Raw genomic sequence first — 25,484 nt, forward strand, 5'->3', positions numbered from 1 at the left:
AGGCAAATAATTTGACAATAAATTTAAAACCACAAGGAATAATTCATGCACACCCATTGCGGATTTAAAAAAAAAAAAAAAAGACATCCTGTTACCACAATTTAAACTACTGTGTGCAGAAACAAATTATTCCTTCAAAATTATCAGTATCTGATCTTAGTCACAGTTAAATTTCTTCTCGTCAAACATACTAAATGCTACACATTATGCTACAACTTCTGAACCACCTGCAAATTCAAACCAAAGCTGGGGTCACTAATAATCCTTTAGTTTAAAGGTTCATCAACTTTTCATTGAAGATATATGGAACTGTTATAGAAATTTTAAACATACTTAAGTCTTTTTGAATGGAATCTTTTTGCAAACTGGCAAATATACACCCTTCCCTATTTTGGATACATAATTTGTAAAAGGGTATTTAAGAGTTTCAAGAGGTATCAATTCACGCATTGTGCCAAACATGACATCACAACTACTTGCTACACAACTGTCAGACTCTCCAAAATGGAATAGAGGGGATACCACAGGTCAGAATTAATATGCACTGATATAACTATTCAGGAAAAGTTGCACATCATATTTGGTTACCATATTTGGTTCAAGTCTCTTGCCATTACTAAGCATGGAATTCATTCAAAGAACTTTAATATTCTGTTTAATTAAAAAAGGAAACTGTTTTTTTATGCACAAACTATAAATTCTTTGGACAAAAGCCAATTCCAAGTTAAGGTTGTTTTTCATCTCATTCTTTTTTTGAATGTAGGTATTACATGATGATAACTTATAAATTAAAATTACTCTATGATACATAATCATTTCTGATAAGCTAACATGCTTCCAGCAACAATTCCAAGCCTCTGTGGGTTTAGGATAGAGCTTAACTATTTGGGGGGGGGGGGGGGACTTAAATACTGACATGAACTTGATCAGTGAGAAAACAAGAGTATTTTCCTTCAAAGCCCTAATTCTTTCCCCCTCTATTAAATTACCTCTGTTCTTAAAATATACGCTTCCAATTGCATGCTCAAACCAACCTGCAGTTTTAATCTTCACATAGCAAAATTACAATTCATTCAGAATCTTCGTTAAAAAGTCTGCTCTATTACTTCAATCAGAAATAAAATGTAAGGTATTTCTAAGGTATAATTTAAGGTATAATTAATACTTTGGTATCCAATTGCCATAATTTCATTTACTGTTTTATTCCAAACTATTAACAAATAGATTTCTTACCTCATCATTGATAACCTCAGATTGTTCTTCCTCTTCCTCCTCCTCAAGGTCCAAGTCATTTTGCCTAAGGTATGCTTGTAATGGAACACAGTGTTTCTTCTTAAAAGCTAAGAAGTCCATCATATTCCCTTGAAGATGTTGCAAGAAAAACAGTTCAATCAAATATTCCTTAAAAGTCTCCCTCAGAATCTCCATCTGTTTGTGGTGATGATCCAAACACTGCTTTCTCATCTGAGCAGCTTCTTGGGTGGCAGGTGGAATCTCCTCCAATTTTTTAGATTGTTTTTTCACTCCTGTACTTACCGTAGGAGTAAGAGGAAGATTAGACAGACCCTGTGGTACAGTGGCTCGTGAAGGACTTGTAGGAGGGGGTGGTGATGTCATTCCAAAAGCAGGTGATCCTCCAACTCCAGCTATTAATCCACCAGAACCCCTATCAAATCCTATGGGTCTGCTCAACTGCTGCCCTTGAAGTGCTTGCTGCTGCTGCATGAGCTGTCCTTGAATAATATTGCTGATTTGCGGTGGCAAGTTAGTAGTTGTAATATGACCTGGGCTAGTCAAAGGTTGCATATTTGCTCCACTAGCTACAGGACTTTGAGGTCCAAGATGATGAATGGTGCCACCAGTCTGTGAATGAGGTTGTGAAAGCCTGCGTTCTCGTACAGTTGCAGGTGCCCCAGAAGATGGAATTTGTACCTGTGCTGTAGTTCCTTGAGCAATTTGTGTAATTCCAGATCCTTCTTGATATACAAAGTGTCCACCATTTGAAGGGCTCAGACTGATCTGTCGCACAAGCAAACTAGCATCTACAAATCCTCTAGTAGGGCTCTGGCTGCACATACCCAAGCCAGAACCTGGAGTGCCTGCCCGAACATTTGGTAGTGACTGCACTGGTACAGGACTGGGTTGTGTAGGGCTTTGAGACTGAACCTGCTGGGGCAATGGTGAAGTAACTTGAATATATGATGGAGATCCATGCTCAAACCTCCTTTGCTGAGGGCTAAACTGAAAATTTGGTGATGTTGGATTTGGTATTGGCAAAGGGGTAAGTGTTATCTGTTGGTTTCCTGATGCTACTGGTCCAACATTCTGCAATGTGATGTTCACATTCTGCCCAGCTACTGGACTTCTACTCATTATAAATTGCTGTATTTGGTAACTGGGGGACTGTGGTGCAGATGGGCTTGCAGAAGGAGCAAATGAAGTTGCAGGGGACTGTGGTAAGTTCGTCTGCTGCTCTTCTCCCTCACTACCTGTGAAGGATCTGGACCTCTGGAGCTGACGCTGAGCATTCTGAGGACCGTTGCCATGGTGCATTTTCACCTTTTTTGTTTTTTAAAGTAAATTCTAAAGAAACACATAAAAACAGAAATTTAGTGAAGGTCAAGATTTTTTTTGGTAACTGAATGTTAGAAGATACACATCTGAGTAAGAATTTAGAAGTTTTTCTGCCTCAAAATTTGGAACACATTCTACCTTTATAGTTAATTAAAACAATAACCTTCATGCAATTATTCAAAATATGGATGGTCTGAAACACAAACACCACAAATATATTTACTATCTAAACCTCTGATACACTTCTCTAGCCAACTAAGACATTCTGGAATAACCCACAGCAAGATGGTATTACAAGTGATACGTTCCTCTTTTGACCAACCAAGCTGAGATGAAAGTTAAAAGACTGCTTTCTCCTTCCACTTGCTGTGGAATATCCACAAGTAACATAGGCTCCATTTTTTAAACATATCTGTTTTGGCTCAACAACATTATCTAAAGTGAAAAATGTTCTTGTTTTCAAGTTATTTGGCATTCTAGTGTAGTACAATCTCACTAACGTGCACTGACAGGGAGACCGATTGCCAAAGACTGGGCACTGCAAATTAGCAGGAGAATCAAAAGAAAGCTAGTATTTTAAAAAACCTACCTTGCTCATTTATTTTGAAAACTGCAGTTCCATTTCTAACACTTCACTGTATACAAATATGTGGGTCTATACCGTAGTATGCCATACCTCTTCACTCCCCCATTTCTTGTCATGGTTGCTGGCTATTTTAAATCTAAACTCCTAGGGACAAGGAGTTGTTATATTAATTTGTCTGTCAAACACTAATCATGTATGGCAATCTAGAAATAAGTGAAAATGCATAATCAACTCTTGATAATGAGATCTCATCAGCACACCCCACTATTAACCTCCTGGCTGAAAAGCGGGAAGGGCGATTACCCTTTGAAGTATGTGCATTAGCGGTGCTCCTGTAACATGAATTACTTCAGGCAAGTGAATCCTGATTTGTTAGAACTCCTAATTTTAACAAGTTGCATGCGGCCCCACGCCCGCCCAGAAACCAAGATGTGTCTGTAGAGACCGGTCCTGGATGTCCCCTCGCAGAGCATGCGGGTGTGTTCATACACCCCCCCCCCACACACACACACACACACACCCCTCTCTTCACACCGCTGCCGGTGCAAAGCGGGAGGATGCTGCTCAGCGGGGAGCCACGGGCGGGGTGGGGGGGAATTCCCTTTACACTTAACTGCTAACGGCCCCGGGAATTCCCGGTCACCCCCGCGGCGGGGCAGGCTGCTGGTTCCCCCTCGCCCTGCGCTGCGCGGAGCAGAGACCAAGGCCCGCTCCGCAGCCTCCCCCCGCGCGTGGGACGGGTGCCCCGGAGTCAGGGCCCGGCCTCAGCCCCGGGCCTGCTCGGCTCTGCGGACGGAGCAGGGCGGAGGGAAGCCCGGTACCCCCCACTCCGCCCCCCCCCGGCGCGGACCCACTTACCCCAGGAACCGGGGCCGCACTTTCCATTCCCTCCTCACAGGAAGCTGGGGACCGTCACCGGGGAGGGGGGAAACACATCCGCTACGGGCTCTGATAGGAGACAAACGGCGAATTCCGTTCCTGTACCGAGACTCCCTCACTGAGTATGCGCAATGGCTCGAACCAAACCGTGGGAGCCGCAGGATTGCGCTAGGGGTAAGGGGCAGCGTAGCGGAGGTGTCCCCCCCCCCCCCCCCCCAGCTTCCTCTGGGGAGCGAATGGAAAGTGGGCCCCGCCGGGGGTGCCGGGCTCCCCTCGTCCCTGCTCCCTCGATATTCCAGTACCGTTTGGTGTTCACTTTCTTGTGCTTTATGTAAATGGATGTGGCTTTCTATAAAAAAAAAAGGGGGGGAGGAGAAAGGAGGAATCCCTTAGAGCATTGTGAACAGACTAAATGTACCATTTGAGAAATTACTGCCTGCAGTACAGCTGTATTTAGATATACAAAAGGTCTGTTATGATTTGTTGTGATAAATCCTTTGGGAAGTGCTTACTATGCATTTGTATAGTTGTTGCCACTTTTGACAGCCAGTTGCACTTAGAGAACTTCAGAATGGTAAATTAATTCCTTTTTATGGACTAGCATAATTTCCTCTTTTTTAAAAAATAAATAAAGAAAGAAAGCTGTTAAGAGCTTTCTTTGGGTAACCTTTATTTTTTGCATAGTTAATCTCATAATAGAGTCTGTGGTGATAGCACAGTTGCTAAAAGTGAAGACCTAACAATCTGGTTTGGAAATTCACACAAAAGAACTGTGCACCCATAAACTCTCCTAGACTTTAAGCTCTCACCAGCAATGCTGTGGAATAGCTGAGGGCCAAAAATTATACAGACAACCTGCTTTACTTCAGAATTCCAATATCCATTTCACTAGCTGTGCCATTACATTCTAGTAGGCAGCTGCTTATGTCTAGTAGCAAGCTATAATAAAGTAAATTTAAGTCCTGGATTCAGAGAAGTGGAGCTGAAATTTGCACCTGGGTTGAGATTTTTTTATTCCACATTTTGATTCTGAGCAATTTTTTGACCAAGTTAAACAGCTGACTCGTGGGGCTCAATCCTGAGGCATGCCAACCACGGGTAGCGGCGGCAGGGCTCCGGTGGGGAATTAAAGGGCCCAGGCCGCTGCAGAGAGCCCCGGACCCTTTAAGGCACCGCCAGAGCTCCGGCAGTGGGGCTCAGGCGGCGCTTTAAGGGTCCAGGGCTCCCCGCAGTGGCTGGAGCACCGGGCCCTTTAAATCCCCTCCTGAGCCCGGCTGCAAGAGCCCTAGGGCTCCGGCAGGGATTTAAATGGCCCGGAGCTCTGCGGTGGCCAGAGGCCCGGGGCCTTTAAATCGCCTGTTCCAGTTGAGGCCACGCCCCCGCTCAGGACTCCGACGTACCAGTAAGTCCTTTAAGTTACTTTCACCCCTGGACGTGCACAAAGAAACAGGACAGAAATAAAGCAATTTATATGAAAAGAAAGGACACTTCATTGTTCAACTTACACTGTTTAGGCAGTATGTCAGTGTTCACTGAATTCCTACTTTACAGCGCTAAAGATTCATCTAAAAATTTACAGTTTGCATTTTGTTTCCATACACCTAACAGGACAGCTATTCAGTTACAGTAGATCTAACAAAAAAAGTCAGCAGTTTTCATTGTTCTGCATTCCATTTAGTGCAACACTCCACTAGTAAAATGTAGTTCTGTTTAAAGAATAACTGGCTATTATTTGATATTGCTCTGGAGACAATAGCCTAGCACAATGATGAACATGTTGATTACACCTCTGTCTCTGTAATTTAGTCTGTAATTTCACTGCTTTGGTATAGAAGGATGGTCATTTTTTGTCAGCAGAAAGCATTTCATTTTAACAGACCTTTTATCTGTACATTCCAATTAATACATTTTCAATGTTGAGTACAGTTTTTTTTTTCAGATTTCAGTAATAACTTCTCTTGCATTTATGTCTGTAAAAAAGTGCTCAGTCTTCATTTGGAAAATAAAATGTGGACAACCTGCAGATTTTATTGTCATGGTTTAGCAAACATAAAATACTGTACTTTTCTGCTTATTCTAATGTAATCATTAGTTCAACAAGGTTTCAGAGATGCTTTCACAGTATGAAAGTAGGTAACCTCATGTGCACTTTTACTTGCTAATTTTGGTTGAGGCTGCTCAGTTCTGTACACCTGGAGTCAGTGATTGGAGAGAGACTATTGTCAGGACCTGTTCCTCTATTGACTTCTGGGGGATCACCTGAGCTGTAGCCATTGCTGCAGAAATCATTCAGGTGTGGTGACCAGCAGGTGGTGACTGGGACACTGCCGCGATCTGTGACTGAGCCTGAACCTAAATTATAGATGAAGATAAGTTACTAGCTGATTGTACATTTTACAGTCAAAAATGTGAAACAAAAGTAAGAGATGGCAGAAACTCTGGAGAAGCCTGAGACTAAGAACACGACAAAGTCAGGAGAATAAAATGCTATTCCCAAACTTGATACTGATTTACTGTGTGGTTTTGGGCAAAATCCCTTAATTTCTCAGTAATTAGTTTTGCCATTTATAAAATGGGAGAAATGAGACCGGAATTCTTGGAGTTAATAAAAATAATAATATTTTGCCCTTATGTAGCACTTATCCGCAGATTTCAAAAATCACCGTACAAACATTAATTCTCAGAAAACACCTGTGAGATGAGTAGTGCTTTCATTTTACAGATAGGAAGATACTCATAGAAAGATTGATTTGCTCCAGGATTACAGAACTTATCAGTGGCAGAGCTGACAGCAGAACCTTGGAAAACCCAATTTTAAAAAAATCCTTAGCAGGTCACTTAAAGAGAAGATCATCTCTAGTACCTGGCCTACCGATGAGAAAAAAAGTAGTCAGGTAAAACCAGGGGACGGCAACTTTTCAGAAGTAGTGTGCCGAGTCTTCATTTATTCACTCTAATTTAAGGTTTCACGTGCCGGTAATACATTTTAACGTTTTAGAAGGTCTCTTTCTAGAAGTCTATAATATATAACTAAACTATTGTTGTATGTAAAATAAATAAGGTTTTTAAAATGTTTAAGAAGCTTCATTTAAAATTAAATTAAAATGCAGAGCCCTCTGGACCAGTGACCAGGACCGCAGCAGTGTGAGTGCCACTGAAAATCAGCTCGCGTGCCGAACGCGGCACGTGTGCCATAGGTTGCCTACCCCTGTGCAAAACTGTCAAAACACCACCAAAAAGCATATATCATTTGAATGAGACAGCAAGCAAAGCCGCTTACCTTTTCTACACTGTAGCTTGGCCTTGAACAATCTGGGAATGGATGGCTCTGTTGCTGAGCTACTTGATGTGTAAGTTTTGGAAACTGATGGATATGTACATCCAATGTCTGAGCTCCTGCAAATCAGCAGTAAAATAAGGTGCAAAGGTTAGTATTTAGAATGTAACACACATTTCTTCTAAGAATATCATCAAAATGTCTAACTGTTCATATTATATTTCTATCTAACCATATACATTATTGTGATAAAATTTAGTTTCAGAGAGGATTTAACAAAAATCCACTTCCAACAGCAAACAGGACATTTTTCTAGTCTTGGAAGGCACTACAGAAGTGCAAAGTATGTTTCCAGCCCCACTCCTGGCTCCAGACTCACCCCCAGTTGCAGCCCCTTTACCCCATCCATGTTCCCCTCCTCCCCCACTCCTGGTTCTGGGGGGACGTAGACACTGGTAAGGGGGGGCATTACCCTGAAAAGTTTAGGCACCACTGCTCTATTGGTTTAAAACTGGTTACATCAGTTTACCTTGCCCTGAACCTATATAAAAGAGGTTTAAATCTACTTAAGAGCTTGTCTAGATGAACAGTTAGTGTGCAGCAAGCTGGGGTGTAAAACTACAGCATACCAGTCTGTTGCACACTAAGGGCTTCTCTACACTTGAAACGCTACAGCGGCACAGCAGTTGCACTGCAGCTATGCTGCTGTTGTGCTTCAGTGTATACATTACTGATGCCAATGGGAAGGGTTCTCCCATCAGCATAAGTAATCCACCCCACTCCCCTAGAGAGGCTGTAGCTAAATTGATGGAAAAAATTTTCTGTCAATCTAGCGCTGGCTATGGCGGGGGTTAGGTCAGTTTAACTACACATCAGGGGTGTGGATTTTTCACAACTCTGAGCAACACAGCTGGGTCGACCTAACTCTTTAGTGTAGACCAGGCCTAACTCTTGGTGTGACCCTGCTGCTTATCCTATTAATGTGTGCTAGGTGTTCCCTGGTTGACTTTATACACTGCTGTTTGAAATAGCAAAAGGTCAAATGTACTAGGAGTCATCTAGAGTGCAGGGACCATGCAGTCAGTGCACAGCAGGCTGGAGCAATTTAGATTTACACACCAGCTTGCCACACACAGTTTGTCTAGACATGCCTTAAGAATGTCCATACACAAAGTTACATTGATTTAATTAAACTGATTTTTTTTTAAATCACACCTTTCGTTAAACTGATGCATCCGTGTGAAAACTAGGCCTTTGTTTGATGTCTACAAGGTTCAAAAGAGATGACAGCAAACTAGATAAGGATTGGAGTTCAGATTTACACCCTAATCCTGATCTATATCTTGCCCATCATCTTCCCATTCTCTCTTCCTATCAAACATACAAGTGAAAAGCAGCCATTGTTTTTGGATGTCCTAAAAATAATTGATCCAGGTTGCCAAAATATAGCCCGAACAATGAGGTTTATCCAATAACCTTGTTTTACAGCAATTCAGACTTTCTCCTCTCTTGATGAGCAGAAGTTGTAGGACTGTGGCTCTCAAGTAACAGTCATGCTATAGTGTGTGCAGAGGCACCCTGTTGTACTGGAAATCCTTGGAAGGAATTCTGTCTGACCCAAACACACTGCAGCAACAGTTCTGCCACCCTTTCAACAGATGCAACATGCACTCCAGTGCTGGCCTGGCTAGTTATCCTTTTCAGAGTAGCTAGATGTGTGAAGTGCCCAGATTATATCAATAGCCTTTAAATCTGAAATATGAAGATAACTGTGTTTATGTTTAAACTGTCAACTATTTCACTGCTGATCATTTTAGCTGAACCAAACTATAGTGCTTATCCCACAGTCTTATACTTCTCTCATACTTCTGCATGTGCCAAAAGACCCAGTGGTCCTGACCCATCTAGCAAAACTTCCAACTTCCCCTTTCACTGTTGTTCTACATTGTCCTCAGTTATACCTGTTGTACCCCATAGTTCAGATTTTGGCCTCAGTAAGGTTAGAGCAACCCCCGTTACACCACAATGGGATGGCATGGATGTGGTAGAGGGCACAATTTAATCTGCAGACCTTCTTACTGGATATGATGCATGACATGTAAAGAACACAGTTTAGCTCTAAAAGCTTATTGTAAATTTGCACATTGTCAGTTCTAAAAAATGGACAAATCAATGAATTTCACAATGCCATTTTTAAAGAGTCACTCTTAGGGTGAGACCATAGTTGCAGAGTTTTATGCAGTTCTCATTACTCAAAAGGATGGTAGCCATATTGCTGGGATTAAGAGGGGCATAAAGGAGATAACTGATCAGTGGGGCATGCCCACCTCACCATTCATACAGCTAGCTGGCGATGCAATTGAGACATTACAACAAGTAATGCGAGTACTGCAAGTACAGAAGCATGATTTGGATTCTTCAGGAAGGTAATCATGCCAAAACTGAAATACACAAGAATATCTGTGGAATCAGAACACCTCTGACAAGTATAATGGAATTGCCTGTGTGTTTGCATTTCACACACACACACACACACACACACACACACACACACACACCATTTTTATCAGATTTAAAACATGTAAATGATATGGGCTTTAAGTAAACATACAGAGGTTTAACTGAGGGACTTCTTTTTCTTGCTATCTTTTTCATTAAATCAAAGTGACTCATGTAAAGTTGCATGTGTGCAGCATTCTGGTCTTCAGCATAGATCTGTCTGGTACAAACAGGGTGACTACTGATGTTCTGAAATAAAAATAGCATCAGATGATAAATGCCGTAAGTCACCACTGTAATATCTCAAAAATTATGGTTTACATTAAACCGGACTTTGACACATTCTAATTCAATTTTTTGCCACTTGAAGATACTAAAAAGAAATAACTGCCTTGTCATTTTTGTTTTAAAATTTACCAACTAATCGGTTATTAAATAGTCACTTCTATAGTGCTTTTCACCATCAGGGAATTTTGGAAATGTCAGTTAAACCTGAAAACACCATGTAATTTTACAGATAGAAAACTGAGTCAAAGACATGAAGTGACTTGTATAAGGTCATTCATCAAGTCAATAAGCTCATATCTGTGGTTCATCTCTCACTCTAAGGACTCAAATGTTTTCATAATAATAGGTGTGTGCATTGTCTGTCTGTCTGTCTCTCTCATAACTCAACTTCTCTTAACTGTTAAGGTTATAATAATCATGTAATAATCACTGGATTATCTCCCTGACCTGATTGCAAAGAGGTAAATCCTTTATATTGACAAAAGACAGTTAGAAACTTAAACTTTAACTTGTTAAACTTAATTTTGCACTATATAATAAACAACGTGTCTTATTTGATATCGTCAGGTAAACTCTCTCTGAAAACCATACTCAACTAGTTTTTGCTTTCTCCTTTAGATGACCTCCAAAATCAGTAATAAGAGAAGACATAGCTACAATATTTTAGTTTTATTTTTTGCACACTATAGTTATACCCAATTAACAGTAATACTTCTAAATTGCTCAGACAACATTTCCGGGAACCTCACTTATGACTCAAGTATGTGATAAAGTCTGATGATAATAATTTGAGTCCAAAGAATCACTTCCAGAAAGATACCACGACTAATCCAGGAGGCACCAATTAGAGTTTACCCAAAGAATTAATTATTTAACACTAACACTTTTGCCTCTACTATGCATAAAAGCAAGAGCTGAGTGAAATATTTTTGGCAAATAGTAAACATTTGCCAAAAAATGCATTTGGGGGACAGGGAGCTCAAACTATTTGTGAATTCAGGTCAAATTCAGCAAACCGTTTCAGCCAAAAAAACTGAAAAAAATTTGGAAACATCGACATCTCATTTCAACAATACTGATTTGATCTGACATTCAAAACATTTCATTCAGCTCAAACAAACAAAAAAATTTTGTTTTTTTCATTTAGGTGAGGAAAACCAAACAAATTTAGTTTTGGTTAGAAACTAACTAAATCTTTTTTCTGATTTTTTGGTTTGACTACCAAATATAAAATAAATTATTCGTTTAGCTCTAATTAAGACGTTTCAAACAGAATTTACTACTGTGCTGTAACTTGTTTAACTGATAAACACTAAAATCAGTCTGCTCTTCTCTATAAATTATTCTAATTTTATTCCGAGATGTCTGTTTCAATCCTTAATTAGTGACAGAGAATCAGGCTTTGGTAAAGATTGAACCACCATTGCTTGGATCAAATTTAAGTACCCACTCGATAAGGGAAAGTTATAATCTACACCATATTATCAAAGTTAATTCAGATTTTTTAATTTCTTCCTTAATATCAGATGTAATCACAATCATTTATTTTGTTAATCTATATATTCTGTACTCTGTTACATCACTGTATTCTATTCAAGCTAGTCAGTCAAAGTAGGCATGTAAAATTTTGTCCAGTATTAGTGGAATATATTTTGTAAATTTATTTAATGTGATATATTAAACATACTCCATATTGATTGTCTGGTGTGAGAAATGTGTATAATACCTGCCAATAGACCATGGTATACAGAATTTTACAGTATATGCTTGCTGAACACTAGGGCAGCTTTACAATAGTTCAAGAAAAATGCTGTACAGTCTACAATGAAAACTGAATAAATTGGTGCCCCTAGTGTGTGAAAGGAATGCACAATTCAATTTAAACTCACCTTTCCTTCCTCTCTTGGAATAATAACATTTTCATATCGATTTTGGCATTGTTTTGGTGAGCGATAAACTTGGTTATAGGACTTAACAAGGTCACTAACAAGATCCCAATTGGGTGTGTGCACTGGTGACATGACGGCAAGATTTGAAGGACGCTCCAGTAACTGCTTCACTGCCTAGAAAAGAAGGTATAAGACTCAGGAGGACACTACTAATACTACGAAGTGTAAAGTAAATGTTGTGTGTGTGTGAGTGTCACCAAATTAATTAGATTTCACAGATGCTGAAAATAACGTTGTGGAGAGAAAGTCAGAGAAAAGTTATTTCTGGAGCCAATAAACAAACTATAGTTAAAAGCAAAAATTAAAAAACTCAAAAAGCCCAATAATAAAACAGAAGGACTTTCTTACTTGTACCAGCGCCCAGTCTTCACTAATCAGCCACTCAGGATTGTCCTGTCCAGCTGCTGCCCGTCCAGCTTCAGTAGCTTGTTTGACAACAGCAGGCAAAGGTTTTGTGACATATGTTTGCTGTTTCAGCAGGATGGTCTTCTGCTTGTTACCCTTTCGACGCATTTTCAACATTCTTGGAGTCGCTCGGTGAAAAAGTGACCGAGGAATAGCCACCTCTCCATGACGATGTTTATTCCTCCTACCTGCAGCTATCAGTGGAACGAGGGGATCGTTTCAGTGAAAGGATGGATGGAACTTTGTTAAAGCAAAAAATGACTATACCAGTCATCTGGCTCTACTAGAGAAGTGTTCACAATACTGTGTTTTGCATGTAAAAAGGTGTCTACCTTCAATTTATTGTCAGCTATGACTAAATTTAATAAGACCAGTGATTTCTAACTTAACTCTTCAATCATAATAGCTTTGACTTCCTTTAATTACTATTAAACCACAGCTACTATAGTTTTTCATTTTCGTTTTTACTGTAGCTTAAATAACATACTGAATGTGATTCTCAAGACAGGAAATAAGCCTAATTGGGGGTGGAGGCAAGAGGGAGAATAACACCGGTTTCACTGCTCAGTCCCTGTTAATTTCATTCATTCATTTCTATTTCTAATTCAGAAAATAAAAGTTAAGACTTCTGGCACCCAATTTTCAAAAGGCACTCCACCCTGTCTCTAAGTCAGCACTCAAAATCATTCACATCAATTAAAAAAATCTAATTTGCTTAGAGAAATGGTATACAAAACACCCTAATCTTTAGGTATGAACATATAAATGTTTTTTAAAATTTGGCCACTTGAGTTTGTGAAATTTTCCATTTTATTTACAAAGAAATAAATAAGGAAAGGCTACCAGATGGATCCATTCTGAATTGCTTACTCTCCTTCCTGGCATACAAAGGGGGCAGCTTAGACTCTGAAATTGGTGTGGAATCATACATCAGACATGTAACAGAATCAATGTAGACGTCATTGCGATCTGGAGGCAGAGTAAGGGGAGTCCAAATCTGGGGAAAAAAAAAAAAAAAAAAAAAAAGATTATATGTCATCATGATTAGTTAACTAACTGCAGATAGGTTTATTTCCTCTTCAAAAAAAAATTACTGACTTACTGGCATTCTTTCTATTTGCCCATCTGGGTCTTCATAGACATATTCCTGTACAGGAAAGATACAACTCTTAATGATACCAATGATACCAGTGAAGAGATCCCAACATATACAAACAAGCAGCTAACAATGAATAGGTATATTTACAATCACTATAGTAAATAGTTACAATTACTCCAAAATTAAATAGAAGTACATTAATGAAGCAGATCAGCTTCAAAGTGCAGCACACTATCACTCCCAGCCGCATCAGTGCTTTCATTTCCTCCTGCTTCTCCTCTGCCCTCCTCTCAAGCCTCATCCCTAATCAATCTTGACCTCCCACTTTTTGCTTAGCATTGCCAACAATGCCAGATGTCAAGACAAATCAGCCTATCGACTTGCTGTTTTTTTCCCCAAACAGAAACCATCAATTCTAGAAAATTAGGAAAGATTAGGGTCACTTCTGTGGACAAGACTACAAACTAGAGTTAAAGGGTACAAGGTGGGAGCCAGACTAATAGGTACCACCAACTCACCCTTAAATGCACACTGATCATCACAAAAACATAATTTCATGAAAGGCGAGAACTAAGGTTACTTTGAAATTACCATGTTATAGGCATCTTGCCTAGTGTAGGTTAGGAGCTCTTCCTCCTCTTCCCACTGCATTTCATCTTCCTTTTCCTTCAGCTTCTTGATATGATTGAATTCCCACTTTCTGTTTGCAGTTTTCGACTCCTTTTAACAGGGAAATCCAGTAAAATTAAGCCTTACAGCATTGCAATCTCAGAAAGTAACTGCCTAGCTTTTCACAAAAAATTAAATGATATTTAGAAGTGGATTGCCACATATGTGGATATGATAATTAAGGAATGGATGTATTTATTGACATGACAACATAGTGGTACAAAGAGTTTACTAAGATCAACCTGCATTCTCATGGAATAAGACAGGAAATGCCAGGACACAGAAACAAACCTACCACTCCATCCATATACACAAAACTTATTTTAGCAAGGGATAAATGCTCACTAAGTCTTTTTCGTCCTTAGGCTTTTTTTTTTTTTTAAATGTAATGTTAAGCACAACCATTTTAAACAAATCTTCAGTGACAAGAGTTCCAATAGTATTTTTCTAAGTTTTTTTATTTAGTGTGTGCATTGTCGTCTAGCCAATGGCATCTTCAGTGGCATGATGCAGTTCTTCTAGGCCATTGCTGAACCTAGTCAGCAGGCATTCCTTGACAATGTGCGTCATCGTCTGTATTGCGTCGCAGCTGCACAAAGGGCTGTCACGAAAGCCTCAGCGATACTGGTTACCCATTTTTCTAATAGTATATTGCCAGTAGTGAAATGTATTTCCTTACCTCATTGACTTTCTGCTTTCCCTGATCATTGTAGTCATGAAATAATTCCAAGTAATTCAAAGCATACTTTTCAATTGGCGTCAGCTGTTTAGGAAAACACATTTTCAAATACTGCTACTTATTTAGGTTTATAATTAAAATACAAACCTATTTTACCAGTTATTTAGGAAAAAGAGTATTCTTTATTTCTGACGCACAAAAAAGTAGCATGGTCTGATGGTCAGAACATAGGCCTGAGGGCCAAAAATTCCCAAGTTCTAATCCTAGCTCTGTTACTGACTCACAGTATGGCCGGGGATAAGCCAGAATATCTTGGTCTCCATTTTGCCATCTGAAAAAGGAAGATAATACCACTGTACACTGTAAAGAAGCCTTAATTGCTTTCCAGTAAGCAGGATATTCCCCTGTGCAAAGACTAAACAGAGTTGTCCGTAGAGCAACAAGGAGACAGGGATGGGAAACGAAGGTCCAATCAGACTAAGGAAATAGAGGAAACTCTAAAAATAGCTAACTTGATCATTAGGAAGAGGATAGAGGGTTGCACATACATCTGGGAAAGTGCTGGAGTTGCTTTCTGGTTATGTAAATCCATTTACGTTTACCCCAGAACACACACTCTCTCAAGAGAAAACTTGCTGACTGAAAAGTTTATGTTGATGACCCAATAGATAGTCTGAGCTAGTTATGCCAATCACCCAAGGCTTTGCAATTAATTGCTGTTTGTACAGAAGACAGTTTGATGCCAGTGAGGTGATGTTGGGGTATTTCAATAAAATTCTGTTTCATTACCACACAGGAAGTTATTTTCAAATGTTTCCAAAGGTTAGACATAAAAATAAGAGACATAATTCTACCAGATCCATAATGTCATCCAATTCCTTTAACTGTGACGGAGCCTTAATACTTCTTGGACAGCGTAACTCTGAAGTTACTTCAGTTCTTGACTCAATTCTTGCCTCTTGTGCATATTTTCCAAGGTCCTCTTTTCTCTGTTCAACGCTTAGAGCCTTTTGAAAATATTAAAAACATTATAAGAAAAAATACAGTGTGTGATTGTAATAAAAAGTTACATTGGAATTGGACTTTACTCTCAATTTTAGAAAAGTAAACACACTTATGAGTATCTTAGCTGAATATAAAGCCATTTTTCATTTGATTCAATGAACAAAGCACAACTGTGGAAATAAAGAACTGGTGATGTGCACAAACAATCATAGTAGTTTTCTCATCATTGACTTCTCTTTATTTTCTTTATTACCTCAGATTTCAAAAATCACCACACAATTTTTTAGCAGAAGTGCTAAAATTAAACAAAATGAGAACACATGATTTGCCCTCATCCATCAAAGAAAAAAAATATCCATGATGGTTAGAGCTTTTACTTCAACTAAGAATTGGGATCAGATTTTAGTAATACAAATATATGGCATGCTATAGAATGAACAGTTACAAAGCTTTATTCTCTGGAGTGCTCACTGTAATCATTTAGTTCATTCTTTAAATTTAATCTTACAAGGATTACAAACAGATCTGTGTGTAACACTCAGGCATATATCATTATAGTATTTAAATTATGATTGTGTTTTGTTGACCAAAATTTTTTCTAGGTGTGATTCATGTGGAATTTATATCCCAAGTTTTGTTTTGAGTTTCAGGCAAAAACTTCAGCCCAAATCTCTGACTTTCATATGATTTCAGGTTACAGCCCTGCAAAACCCACTGAATTTATATGGTTTTGATGCCAAAACAATAAAACCTTTCCTTCACCCCAAAACTCTGCCACAGTTCACCCCAAAGAAGAATCTAAACAAGTTTTTCAGCAAATCTGGGCAGAATCTGTATGCACGTGAATGATGCCAAGACATCATACTGATCCCTGAGCGACTATGTCTAAATTAAACTTTTTTCATTCTTGATACAATATATACAAAAGTTAAAATATTGGGGTACAAGTAACCTGTCTAAAAACAAAAACACTTCAGTGGAAATGAAGTCAGGCCATTAGTATTTCTGTTCCTCTTTCTTACCTCTGCAAAAAGTGGTACAACTTTGGGCGAGATGGTTTCTGCCAGGGAAGGTTTCTCAGAAAGTACCACAAACTCCCCAGCTTTGAATCTGAAATCAAGGTCCTCTAACGAAGAATGGACTTCAAATAACTCCTGAGCAGTTTGCTGAAAGTCAAAAAGGTGTTTTGGATTCCCAATTATAATTAGAAAATTTGAAATGGCTGATTTTATCTTAAATCCACATTCTTGGTTCTTTCAGTAAACAGTCTGTCCGTGAAGGGAGAATTATAATTGCATTACCTATTACCTATGAAAATTCTTAACACATAATACAAGATGATCTTAAGGTCATTAAGTTCTCAACTTGACCCGTCTTGACAATGGTATCATATGACAGATCTTGCCTTATAGAATGCAGAGGACATACAAGTTACCCTATTTCTTTCTACAGCCCATCTTGTCCACAGTAGGAAATAGGTGAGCCCCTTTCAATGGGAGTCATTGCTGAAACAACTTATTTTTCATTTAACCTAACAGTGTACTACCAGGAAATTAAGTTTTAAAAAAATCACCCCACATAAATCTGAAAAATTCTTCTGGATGAAATTTAACTTTAAATGTAAAGAAATGTTTCTACATTCATTTCATAGTTACTAAGTGCTACAGAACAATCGATGTAACTTTTAAACTAGCCTTGTAAAATCATCATGAAAATTTCCTATGCGGGCACAAAATGTACTGTTACAATAATAGTTTAATGTTACATGCTTATGAAAGAAATTACTAGCCCCAGGCAAAAGGCTGCTCCTTAAGGGTACGTCTATACTTCCCTCCGGGTTCGGCAGTAAGCAAATCGATCTTCTGGGATCGATTTATCGCGTCTTGTCTAGACGCGATAAATTGATCCCGGAAGTGCTGGCCGTCGACACCGGTACTCCTGCTCCGCGAGAGGAGTACGCAGAGTCGACGGGGGAGCCTGCCTGCCGCGTGTGGACCCGCGGTAAGTACCTTGTAGTTCAAACTAAGATACTTCGACTTCAGCTATGTTATTCACGTAGCTGAAATTGCGTATCTTAGTTCAAACTGGGGGGTTAGTGTGGACCAGCCCTAAGACAGCAATGCTGCAAGGTGTTGAGCACTCTGACACCAATCCAGTAAGTCTCTCAAATATGCACTTAGCTTTAATTTTTATGCATCTTCAATAGTACTACTCACATGCTTAAACATTTTGAAGTACCTGTGTTAAAAATGTCATAGGATAGTTATTTCCCTGAGCAGCTACTTCTTTAATCAAACATTTAGTGCCATTTTTCAACAGCATCTCTTCTACGGAATTACCACTTACAAGCCTGTGGAACAAAACACCCAGTCAATACAGCAACATTAAAAGCATGTTCTTCTGAAATTAAGCATTTTACAGCTAACTTTCTTTATATTATAGCAGTGTCTAGCAGCACAAGTTTAGTTCAGGGCCTGTTACGCATTTTCATTAGAGACCCTGATTTTTTCAAGCAAAACTTCAAAGTTCTTTTACAAGTTCAAATATCACTTTCAAAACACAGTTATTTTCAAAATACAGGACAAAGTTTGGAATAAAAATGCAACCTTATGTAAAAATAACTTCAAAGCATATGCTTGCAATATGCATATCCTCAGTATGAAAAGTCCACAATCTATACCTCCTGTTGATCTCCCTCAATAGCTTCAAACATTTAGAACGGCAACTGTCAGACTACAACTACTGTATGTGGCACTTCATAGAAGCTAAGCAAGTGTCCATATGCTTAACTCTCTGTTCAGGAATTAGCAGAGTCACCTAAGAGAAGCCCTCCATCACTAGTAGTGCAAGGGGAGATGACTGCTCTCTATAAATACATCAGAGGGATAAACACAAGAGAGAAAGAAGGAGTTATTTAAGATAAAGGCCAACGTTGGCACAAGAACAAATGGATATAAACTGGCTATCCGCAAGTTTAGGCTTGAAATTAGATGAAGGTTTCGAACCATCAGAGGAGTGAAGTTTTGGAACAGCTTCTGTAACTTGAAGTCCTTAAATCAAGATTTGAGAATTTCACGAACTCAGTCAGAGGTCACGGGCCTATTACAGGAGTGGGTGGGTGAGGTTCTGTAATGTGCAGAAGGTCAGACTAGATTATCATGATGATCCCTTCTTGTGGTAAGTCTATGAATCTGTGAGACTAGAGCCTCATGATCACCAACACCTGTTGGTCAATGGTTTCAAAAGCTACCAATAGACTTCAAATCAGCAAGGACATTTATTGTCCATCACCATCAAGAGATTGTCAGGCATATTAACCGTAACAGTCAGAACAGAATACTGAGAAATATAGATGATTTAGAATATGAGAACAGAAAAATGGAAGAGAAAGACAGAGCTATAATGATGGAAAAGAACAAGGTTTTAAGTAGTCTTAAGGGGAAAAAAAAGTCTTCAGATGGAGAATATCTTAACATCAGAATGCAAATGTTTTATAGTGGAACTGATTTTAATGGAAGCAGAGTTCGGCCAACATTGAGCACTTTTGAAAACCCCACCCCAAAGCCATTGCTAGGAGCACTTTGACCAGTCTAAGTATTTTTCCCCATTTCAGTTTTACAGCAGCTACACTGGCTTCTAAATACTAGTGTCACCTGTATATGTGGATGTCTTTGTTTCTCCCAATTGTATCACACCATTCCTGAGCTTTTGCATGCATCAGTGGATCTAAATCAGTGTCACAGAACACAACAGTGTTTGCCTCTATGTGACTGCCACCCATGGAAGGGCTGTGGGAGGAAAGAATGGCACAGAAAATTCGCTTATCTCTGTTGAATCTTTTTATCAGCTCCTAAATGGGAAAGAGTTATAGTTACAACTCCAAATTGTTGTACATGAAATCTTTGAACTACGTTTTACTACATCTTAAGAACAAGAAGATCTTAAAGTGCTAACTTTATTATTTATTTCTGTGATCTAGGTCAAAGGTGTTAACAAAAAGACTGTGAATGTTTTATAAATTGACACAAATAAATAATCCTAAATTTAACTTACATACTATTCTGAAATGTTTTAGAATCAGGCTTTAGTTGACCAATCTAAATACTACAGCTCTATGCAGTCATTCCATTTATCCTCCATAGAACACATCACAAATATCTTCTTTTGTTGTTACATTATGCATACTTTTGTCTTGATTTCTCTTTTTACTTGCTAAATTAGATCCCCCCGTCCTGTGCAGATTGCTATGCTGCTTTAAGGCAAAATATTTTTCTTGATGTTTTACACTGTATCTGTCTTAAAGCACAGTGATATATATGAGATGAAAAATGAGAAAGAAGAACTAACCATGTTATGGAGGTTAATGTTTGCTCAAATTGTAGGCCCCAAAGGAAATGCAGAGTCCTACTGGGGAGGGATATGAGCATATTTTTAATTTATCCTCAGGCAATGCCAGGGCACTATACAGGCAAAAAAGCCCCTGGAGTAAGGCTGAGGAAAAGCCAACAAACTTAAAAACACTCACCGTGCATTTACAGACAGTATAATCACAAGCATTAAGTCACGAATATTATTAAAACATAAGAGCTACTGTTCATCTGGGATAAAATGATTTAAGGCTCTCTACAAGAAATCATCATGAAGCAGGACAACTCAGGATATGCGGTCTTGGCAACTTCCTCTCTTCCTTGAGACCTAGCAATTTGATTGATCTGTTTTTACAAAATGTGTTTTCTGTGCTACCACCACTTAGTTGTTCTAGCCAAATAAATAATAGGCCTATGGCACTGCCAAATAGGAAGACTTAATTTAAAAAAAAAAAAAAAAAAGTGCTGTCATATAAATCTCCACTTGGGCTTTCTTCCCTCAGTTATATGAATTAGTAATAAACAGATGTTAAGAGGCCTCTCTCACCAGATATTGCTCATAGTTGACATTTTCATCAATTCTTATGTAGGTGAGAAAACGGACATTTAAGAACAGCTCCAGTATATCTAACATTAGAATCATCTGTGTTAGAATCAGCACACGGTGTCCTTTAGATTTCAACTTCTGAAGCAAGACAGCAAGAGCTTCCAATTTGCCTGTTTTTGAAAGAGAATAATATAAAGGTTTGCATGCAGCAGTCAAGAGTCAGAGAAAGGAGGTCTGTATAATATTGCCACCCATTCTCCTTTACCTGAATCAAACTGCACCAGTCGGCGATCAGGGAACTGTAGTAAGCGTGGAGTTGTAATCTGTTGTAGCTGATGTAAATAGGGAGCTGCCTGCTCTTTAAGATTCTGCTTGAAAATTTTCATTCCATGCCTATATGAAAGGGGAGGATTTCCGACACGCAAATATGCAGGAGCAGCAACTGCTGCCGGCAGCACACAGAGAGTGCTGTAAAATGAAGCAAAACTTTAATATAGCCAGAGCTGCTAAAAAATCCGCAGTCTTTATGGAACACTGAGCTAAATATTCAAAACCAGTATTATAATATTAAGTGTCTGCCAGCATAATACCTCATCCAGTCATCATCCTCATATTTAATAACTATTAAACCTCATGTGTGCTTTTCTGACTAGCAGGACCGGCTCTGGCTTTTTGGCCGCCCCAAACAAAAAACAAAAAACAAAAACAAACAAACAAAAAAACCCCAACCTGTGGCGCGGGTGCAGGGGGACCGGCTGGGGGGAAAGGGGGGGGAGGGAGCGGGTGGGAGAGAGAGAGAGAGAGAAGGGGGGGCCAGGGCTACAGCTGCCACGCGGCCCCTCCCGCTGCGCCGCCTCCTGCCACCTGCCGCGAGGGCTCCGCTCCGGGAAGGAAGAGGACTGCCCTGCAGGGCGCTCTGGTTCTCCACGCCGCCGCCCCATACAGGGCGGCCGGAGCGGAACAAGAACAACAACAACAAAAAAGCAGCCGTGCCACCCTAGGATTGGGCAGAATGCCACCTCCAACAATCTGCCGCCCCAAGCACCAGCTTCTTCAGCTGGTGCCTGGAGAAGGCCCTGCTGACTATGACAATTTTTTATATTCTTGTTCCCAGGGATTCTTATATACAGTAGTAATTGATCATTCTGCAACCCATCCTCTTAAGTGTAGGTTGAATCAGTGATTTTACCTGCTGCACTGAGAAAGTGAGAGAATGAGATTATGGGTTGGAGAGTGGAAAAAGGCACTTGAAAGTGAATGGATGGATAAAAGCTTTATATCATGCCATGGAGAACCAAGGACTCCTTGGTGTACCTACCACTACAGATGAACATGGGGTAAGAAAAATCCTAACTAACCAGATACACACTATTCCTTTCCCCTTTTTATTTCCTCTTTAGTTTATCTTTTACTCATCTATATTTGTTGTTCAGTATGGACCCTAGATTTAACTTTTTTAAAAAAAGAGTCAGAAATGTCTGTATGGTTTTTTTGTGGATTTAAAAAAGAAACAACGTAAAATGTTTAATATTTGTTGATAACCTGGGATTACCATGCAATTTACAACCATAGTACCTTCTTACCTGCCAGGATACAAAATGTAGACACAGCATGGGAGAACAATTAAACATGAGGGAAACAAAAAATAGTGCAGGAAACTTGATGTAACAGATTTACTTTCTTTAGCAAAAAGAATAGTTTTCATGATTCTGCAGTTGTAATATACATATTTTACAGAAGGGAAAGCTTTGTGGTAAAGTTTGTGTAAGACAAATGTAAATAAGTCTATTAATAGGACAGCTGAGAGGAATGCCTTCAGAAAATCCCAGATTTTACTACCAGATAAAATATAGATTTTTCAGTTTTATATTAAACTACTATTACCTATTAATATAATCCTTTAGGGATTCCTGTCGCTGATCCGATGTCAGGATCAGGGCTTGCAGTGGATCATTTTGGCCTCCTGAGGCACTTGAAGAAAGGCAACAGTTCACAAAACCAGCCCACCTCCATTTGTTGTCCCTGGTAGAACTCTGCTGAGGAATCTTTTTTTCACCAATCAAAGAGCAAATTCCTAACAAGTCTCTGCCATACAATGGGACTCTGGAACAACGTCGCTCATTTCCAGAAAATATTCTGTCCAGGCGTTCTTTTAGGTGCTTGTTCCTTTCCTCAAATGCTGTCTTTTATAATGAAATTCTGTTATTAATATACTTTGACTAGATATAGCTTATGTAAACAAAAGAACGCACAAACATAAGTTGTGCAAGAGAAACTTTACCTTAAGTGTGAATTCCAATAATGAAAGCGTGGGAAGATTAGGTAACAAACAAAATGCAGTAAAGAATTGTACAAGTATGATGAAAATGTAGATATTGGGATAGGACATTTTAAAGCAATCAACAAATTAACTTTCCCATGTTATGCCTGCTGCTGGAAACTTTTCCTCTATCTTACACAATACGTAGGAGGTATATTCTGCATGCTTTGTTAACATACTGTTCCACTTGGTGTACACACACACACACACACACCTCCACACCATATCTAGTATTATACCTGTGTTGGACATTCTAGGGTAGATACCGATTTTGATTCAGTTTCTGGATCATCCACTGCCAAATTGGTAACTGCATTTTTTCCAGAAAACAAACAGACAAAAAGAAGGTATTTATTTCATAGCCAATATTCAGATATAGATATACAATTGAATTTGATGGATACAAATGATATTCTGATATAGGGATCTACTGCTCTCTAAAAACTCCACACATATCACCAAAGAGAAAAAGACTGACATGTATATACCATCTTTCATTCAAAGATCCCAGAAGGCTTGACAAATTTCACAAAGAACATAGCAGATCTCTAATAATACAGAGGGAGTAACTGGTGGCTTTAATAAAACAAAAGAAATAATACTCTTGGGCATAATCTGAAAGAAAAATTATATTTCAATTTTAAATAGACTGAAAAAAATAAATGCTATTTATCTCATATTACAAGGCAGATTTATATTTCCTTGTCTATTAGAAGTCTGATTAGCAACAGAAGATCAGTCTCTCATAGATAATATATTAATTAGATGTGGTCAAAATATATCCAACTACACTAAATACTCACATGCATCATTCACTGAAATCTCCTTTGGTCAATTTTTGGAGACAAAACTTAAGTCTTTTTGAAACAAACTGACATTTTGAATAGTTCAAAAACTTTAATGCTTGCTCCTAGAAGATTTTAAAATATATATTATTTTTCCAAAATGTGTACTAACAGTTAAAATTCCAGCTGCTCAGCTGGGCATCTCACCAAAATTACAGCAAGGCTCAGACTGCATAAGTCCCACCATTACAGAAACATATATGCTTCATATACCATGAACCTGTTCTGCTCTGATGAAGGGTTTGCTATTTAAAAGTAACAAAGATCCCATTCTCTGCCTGTTTCAGAAAGCACATCTGCCAACTCTTAATATTTTCCAGCTCTTACGAATGGAGCTGTGAGGCAGAGTTCGAGAACAGTATGATGTACATGCATCCCATCTTTAATTACAATGGCTGTGGCTATTTTTAAATAAATATATTTTTCAGATTAATGAAACATTTTGCTTGTCAACAGTGTCTATTTAGATTGATCAACTAGACAGTTCCATAGTATTCAATTACATTATACTGCAGACTCAAACAACTGATGATCAAGTATAGTGTACAAAAATATATTCTAGTATGAACAGATGTATTATGTACCTAACAGAAAGGCATGGTGCCATCTTCTGACAGAGCTCCTTATCTGAATTTACATCAACTGTTACACTTCAACAACATCCAGAATATGTAGCTACTGGCAGTTTTATATAGACGGATTTTCCTTTCCTTTGTCTCCAGAACCAGAAAATGAGATCCAAGGTATATGGTAGGTACTTATAGGTACTCAAATAGATGACAAAAAGTCCGTAGACTCATGCAACACTCCCCAAAGATGTCAGATGTTATCAGTCATGAACTAAATTTCTTTCTTTGTTTCTGACTAGAAGCGTCAGGACTCATTGTTAATATTAATACTTCAATCGTATTCCAAACTGAATAAATAGTATTCTGCTGAAACAAGAGATTCCCGTATGCTATCTGGTGAAAGTTACTTACTTTGCTGTGTTACTAGTGTAGACGTTGGCACATCTGCTTGATGCTTTAAATACTTTGGAACGCCAGTATCTTGAACAGTCCCAGCCCCAGCACGATAGAGGGGCAACAAGGTAACTGGCCACTGAGATTGCAAATACCGCAAGCCTGGCACTGAAACAATGTGAAGAACACTTCCTGCAACTGTAAATGCACAATTTAATGAGTAAATTCTGGGAATGGCAAATCTATTCTATACCTATTTTGAACGGAATGTATTTGCCACTTCATGTAATAAAAAAAGGAAACCATACAATTAAAGCAGTATAATGATACCTACCCATTTTTCCTATAAATGTTTTTTATGCCCTCAAAAATTTCCTGTGCATAAGTTTCCCCTCTCTCCATGGTCCTGATGAATAATTATGTAAGAGTGAATGCAATGAAAATTTGTCCACAAGAGAACAATCACTCTAAATACCAGACAAGTATCAGACACCTTAATGGATTCCTGCCATTTTTTCATCTGGCCTAAAAAAG

The 25,484-nt window shown here is 38.8% G+C and overlaps 2 protein-coding genes and 1 non-coding gene across 13 annotated transcripts in view; all 3 read right to left on the reverse strand.

Annotated features, from left to right (window-relative positions):
* The window catches only part of EP400 (E1A binding protein p400), a 65,905-nt gene extending 61,813 nt beyond the window's left edge, over nt 1-4,092 (reverse strand). For 7 of the 8 annotated variants that reach the window (XM_054006675.1, XM_054006674.1, XM_054006676.1 and 4 more), the window contains exons 1-2: nt 4,019-4,092; nt 1,234-2,583 (exon numbers count right to left, since the gene is read on the reverse strand). In XM_054006675.1, coding sequence (XP_053862650.1) covers nt 1,234-2,553 — 1,320 coding nt within the window. In that variant the 5' untranslated portion in view covers nt 2,554-2,583; nt 4,019-4,092. Of the gene's footprint in view, nt 1-1,233; nt 2,584-3,163; nt 3,226-4,018 lie in introns of those variants that run through there. The other variant, XM_054006670.1, reaches the window with a different exon arrangement.
* Nucleotides 4,093-5,319: 1,227 nt separating this feature from the next.
* The window catches only part of LOC128824775 (E1A-binding protein p400-like), a 46,852-nt gene continuing 26,687 nt past the window's right edge, over nt 5,320-25,484 (reverse strand). The window contains exons 18-35 of one of the 4 annotated variants that reach the window (XM_054006678.1): nt 24,969-25,148; nt 23,383-23,453; nt 22,708-23,006; nt 21,089-21,291; nt 20,824-20,993; nt 19,563-19,759; nt 18,148-18,259; nt 16,932-17,075; nt 15,759-15,911; nt 14,905-14,988; nt 14,148-14,276; nt 13,560-13,604; nt 13,328-13,454; nt 12,401-12,651; nt 11,993-12,166; nt 9,928-10,064; nt 7,320-7,435; nt 5,320-6,391 (exon numbers count right to left, since the gene is read on the reverse strand). In XM_054006678.1, the coding sequence (XP_053862653.1) occupies nt 6,198-6,391; nt 7,320-7,435; nt 9,928-10,064; nt 11,993-12,166; nt 12,401-12,651; nt 13,328-13,454; nt 13,560-13,604; nt 14,148-14,276; nt 14,905-14,988; nt 15,759-15,911; nt 16,932-17,075; nt 18,148-18,259; nt 19,563-19,759; nt 20,824-20,993; nt 21,089-21,291; nt 22,708-23,006; nt 23,383-23,453; nt 24,969-25,148 (2,786 nt within the window). In that variant the 3' untranslated portion in view covers nt 5,320-6,197. Of the gene's footprint in view, nt 6,392-7,319; nt 7,436-9,927; nt 10,065-11,992; nt 12,167-12,400; nt 12,652-13,300; nt 13,455-13,559; nt 13,605-14,147; nt 14,277-14,904; nt 14,989-15,758; nt 15,912-16,931; nt 17,076-18,147; nt 18,260-19,562; nt 19,760-20,823; nt 20,994-21,088; nt 21,292-22,707; nt 23,007-23,382; nt 23,454-24,968; nt 25,149-25,484 lie in introns of those variants that run through there. The other 3 variants (XM_054006677.1, XR_008442532.1, XM_054006679.1) reach the window with 3 other exon arrangements.
* Nucleotides 20,272-20,409, reverse strand: LOC128825014 (small nucleolar RNA SNORA49). Its single transcript, XR_008442567.1, has one exon. It is a non-coding gene; the product is annotated as a small nucleolar RNA SNORA49 (small nucleolar RNA).

This window comes from Malaclemys terrapin, chromosome 16 (genome assembly GCF_027887155.1).
Source record: "Malaclemys terrapin pileata isolate rMalTer1 chromosome 16, rMalTer1.hap1, whole genome shotgun sequence".
NCBI classification, from domain to species: domain Eukaryota; kingdom Metazoa; phylum Chordata; order Testudines; family Emydidae; genus Malaclemys; species Malaclemys terrapin.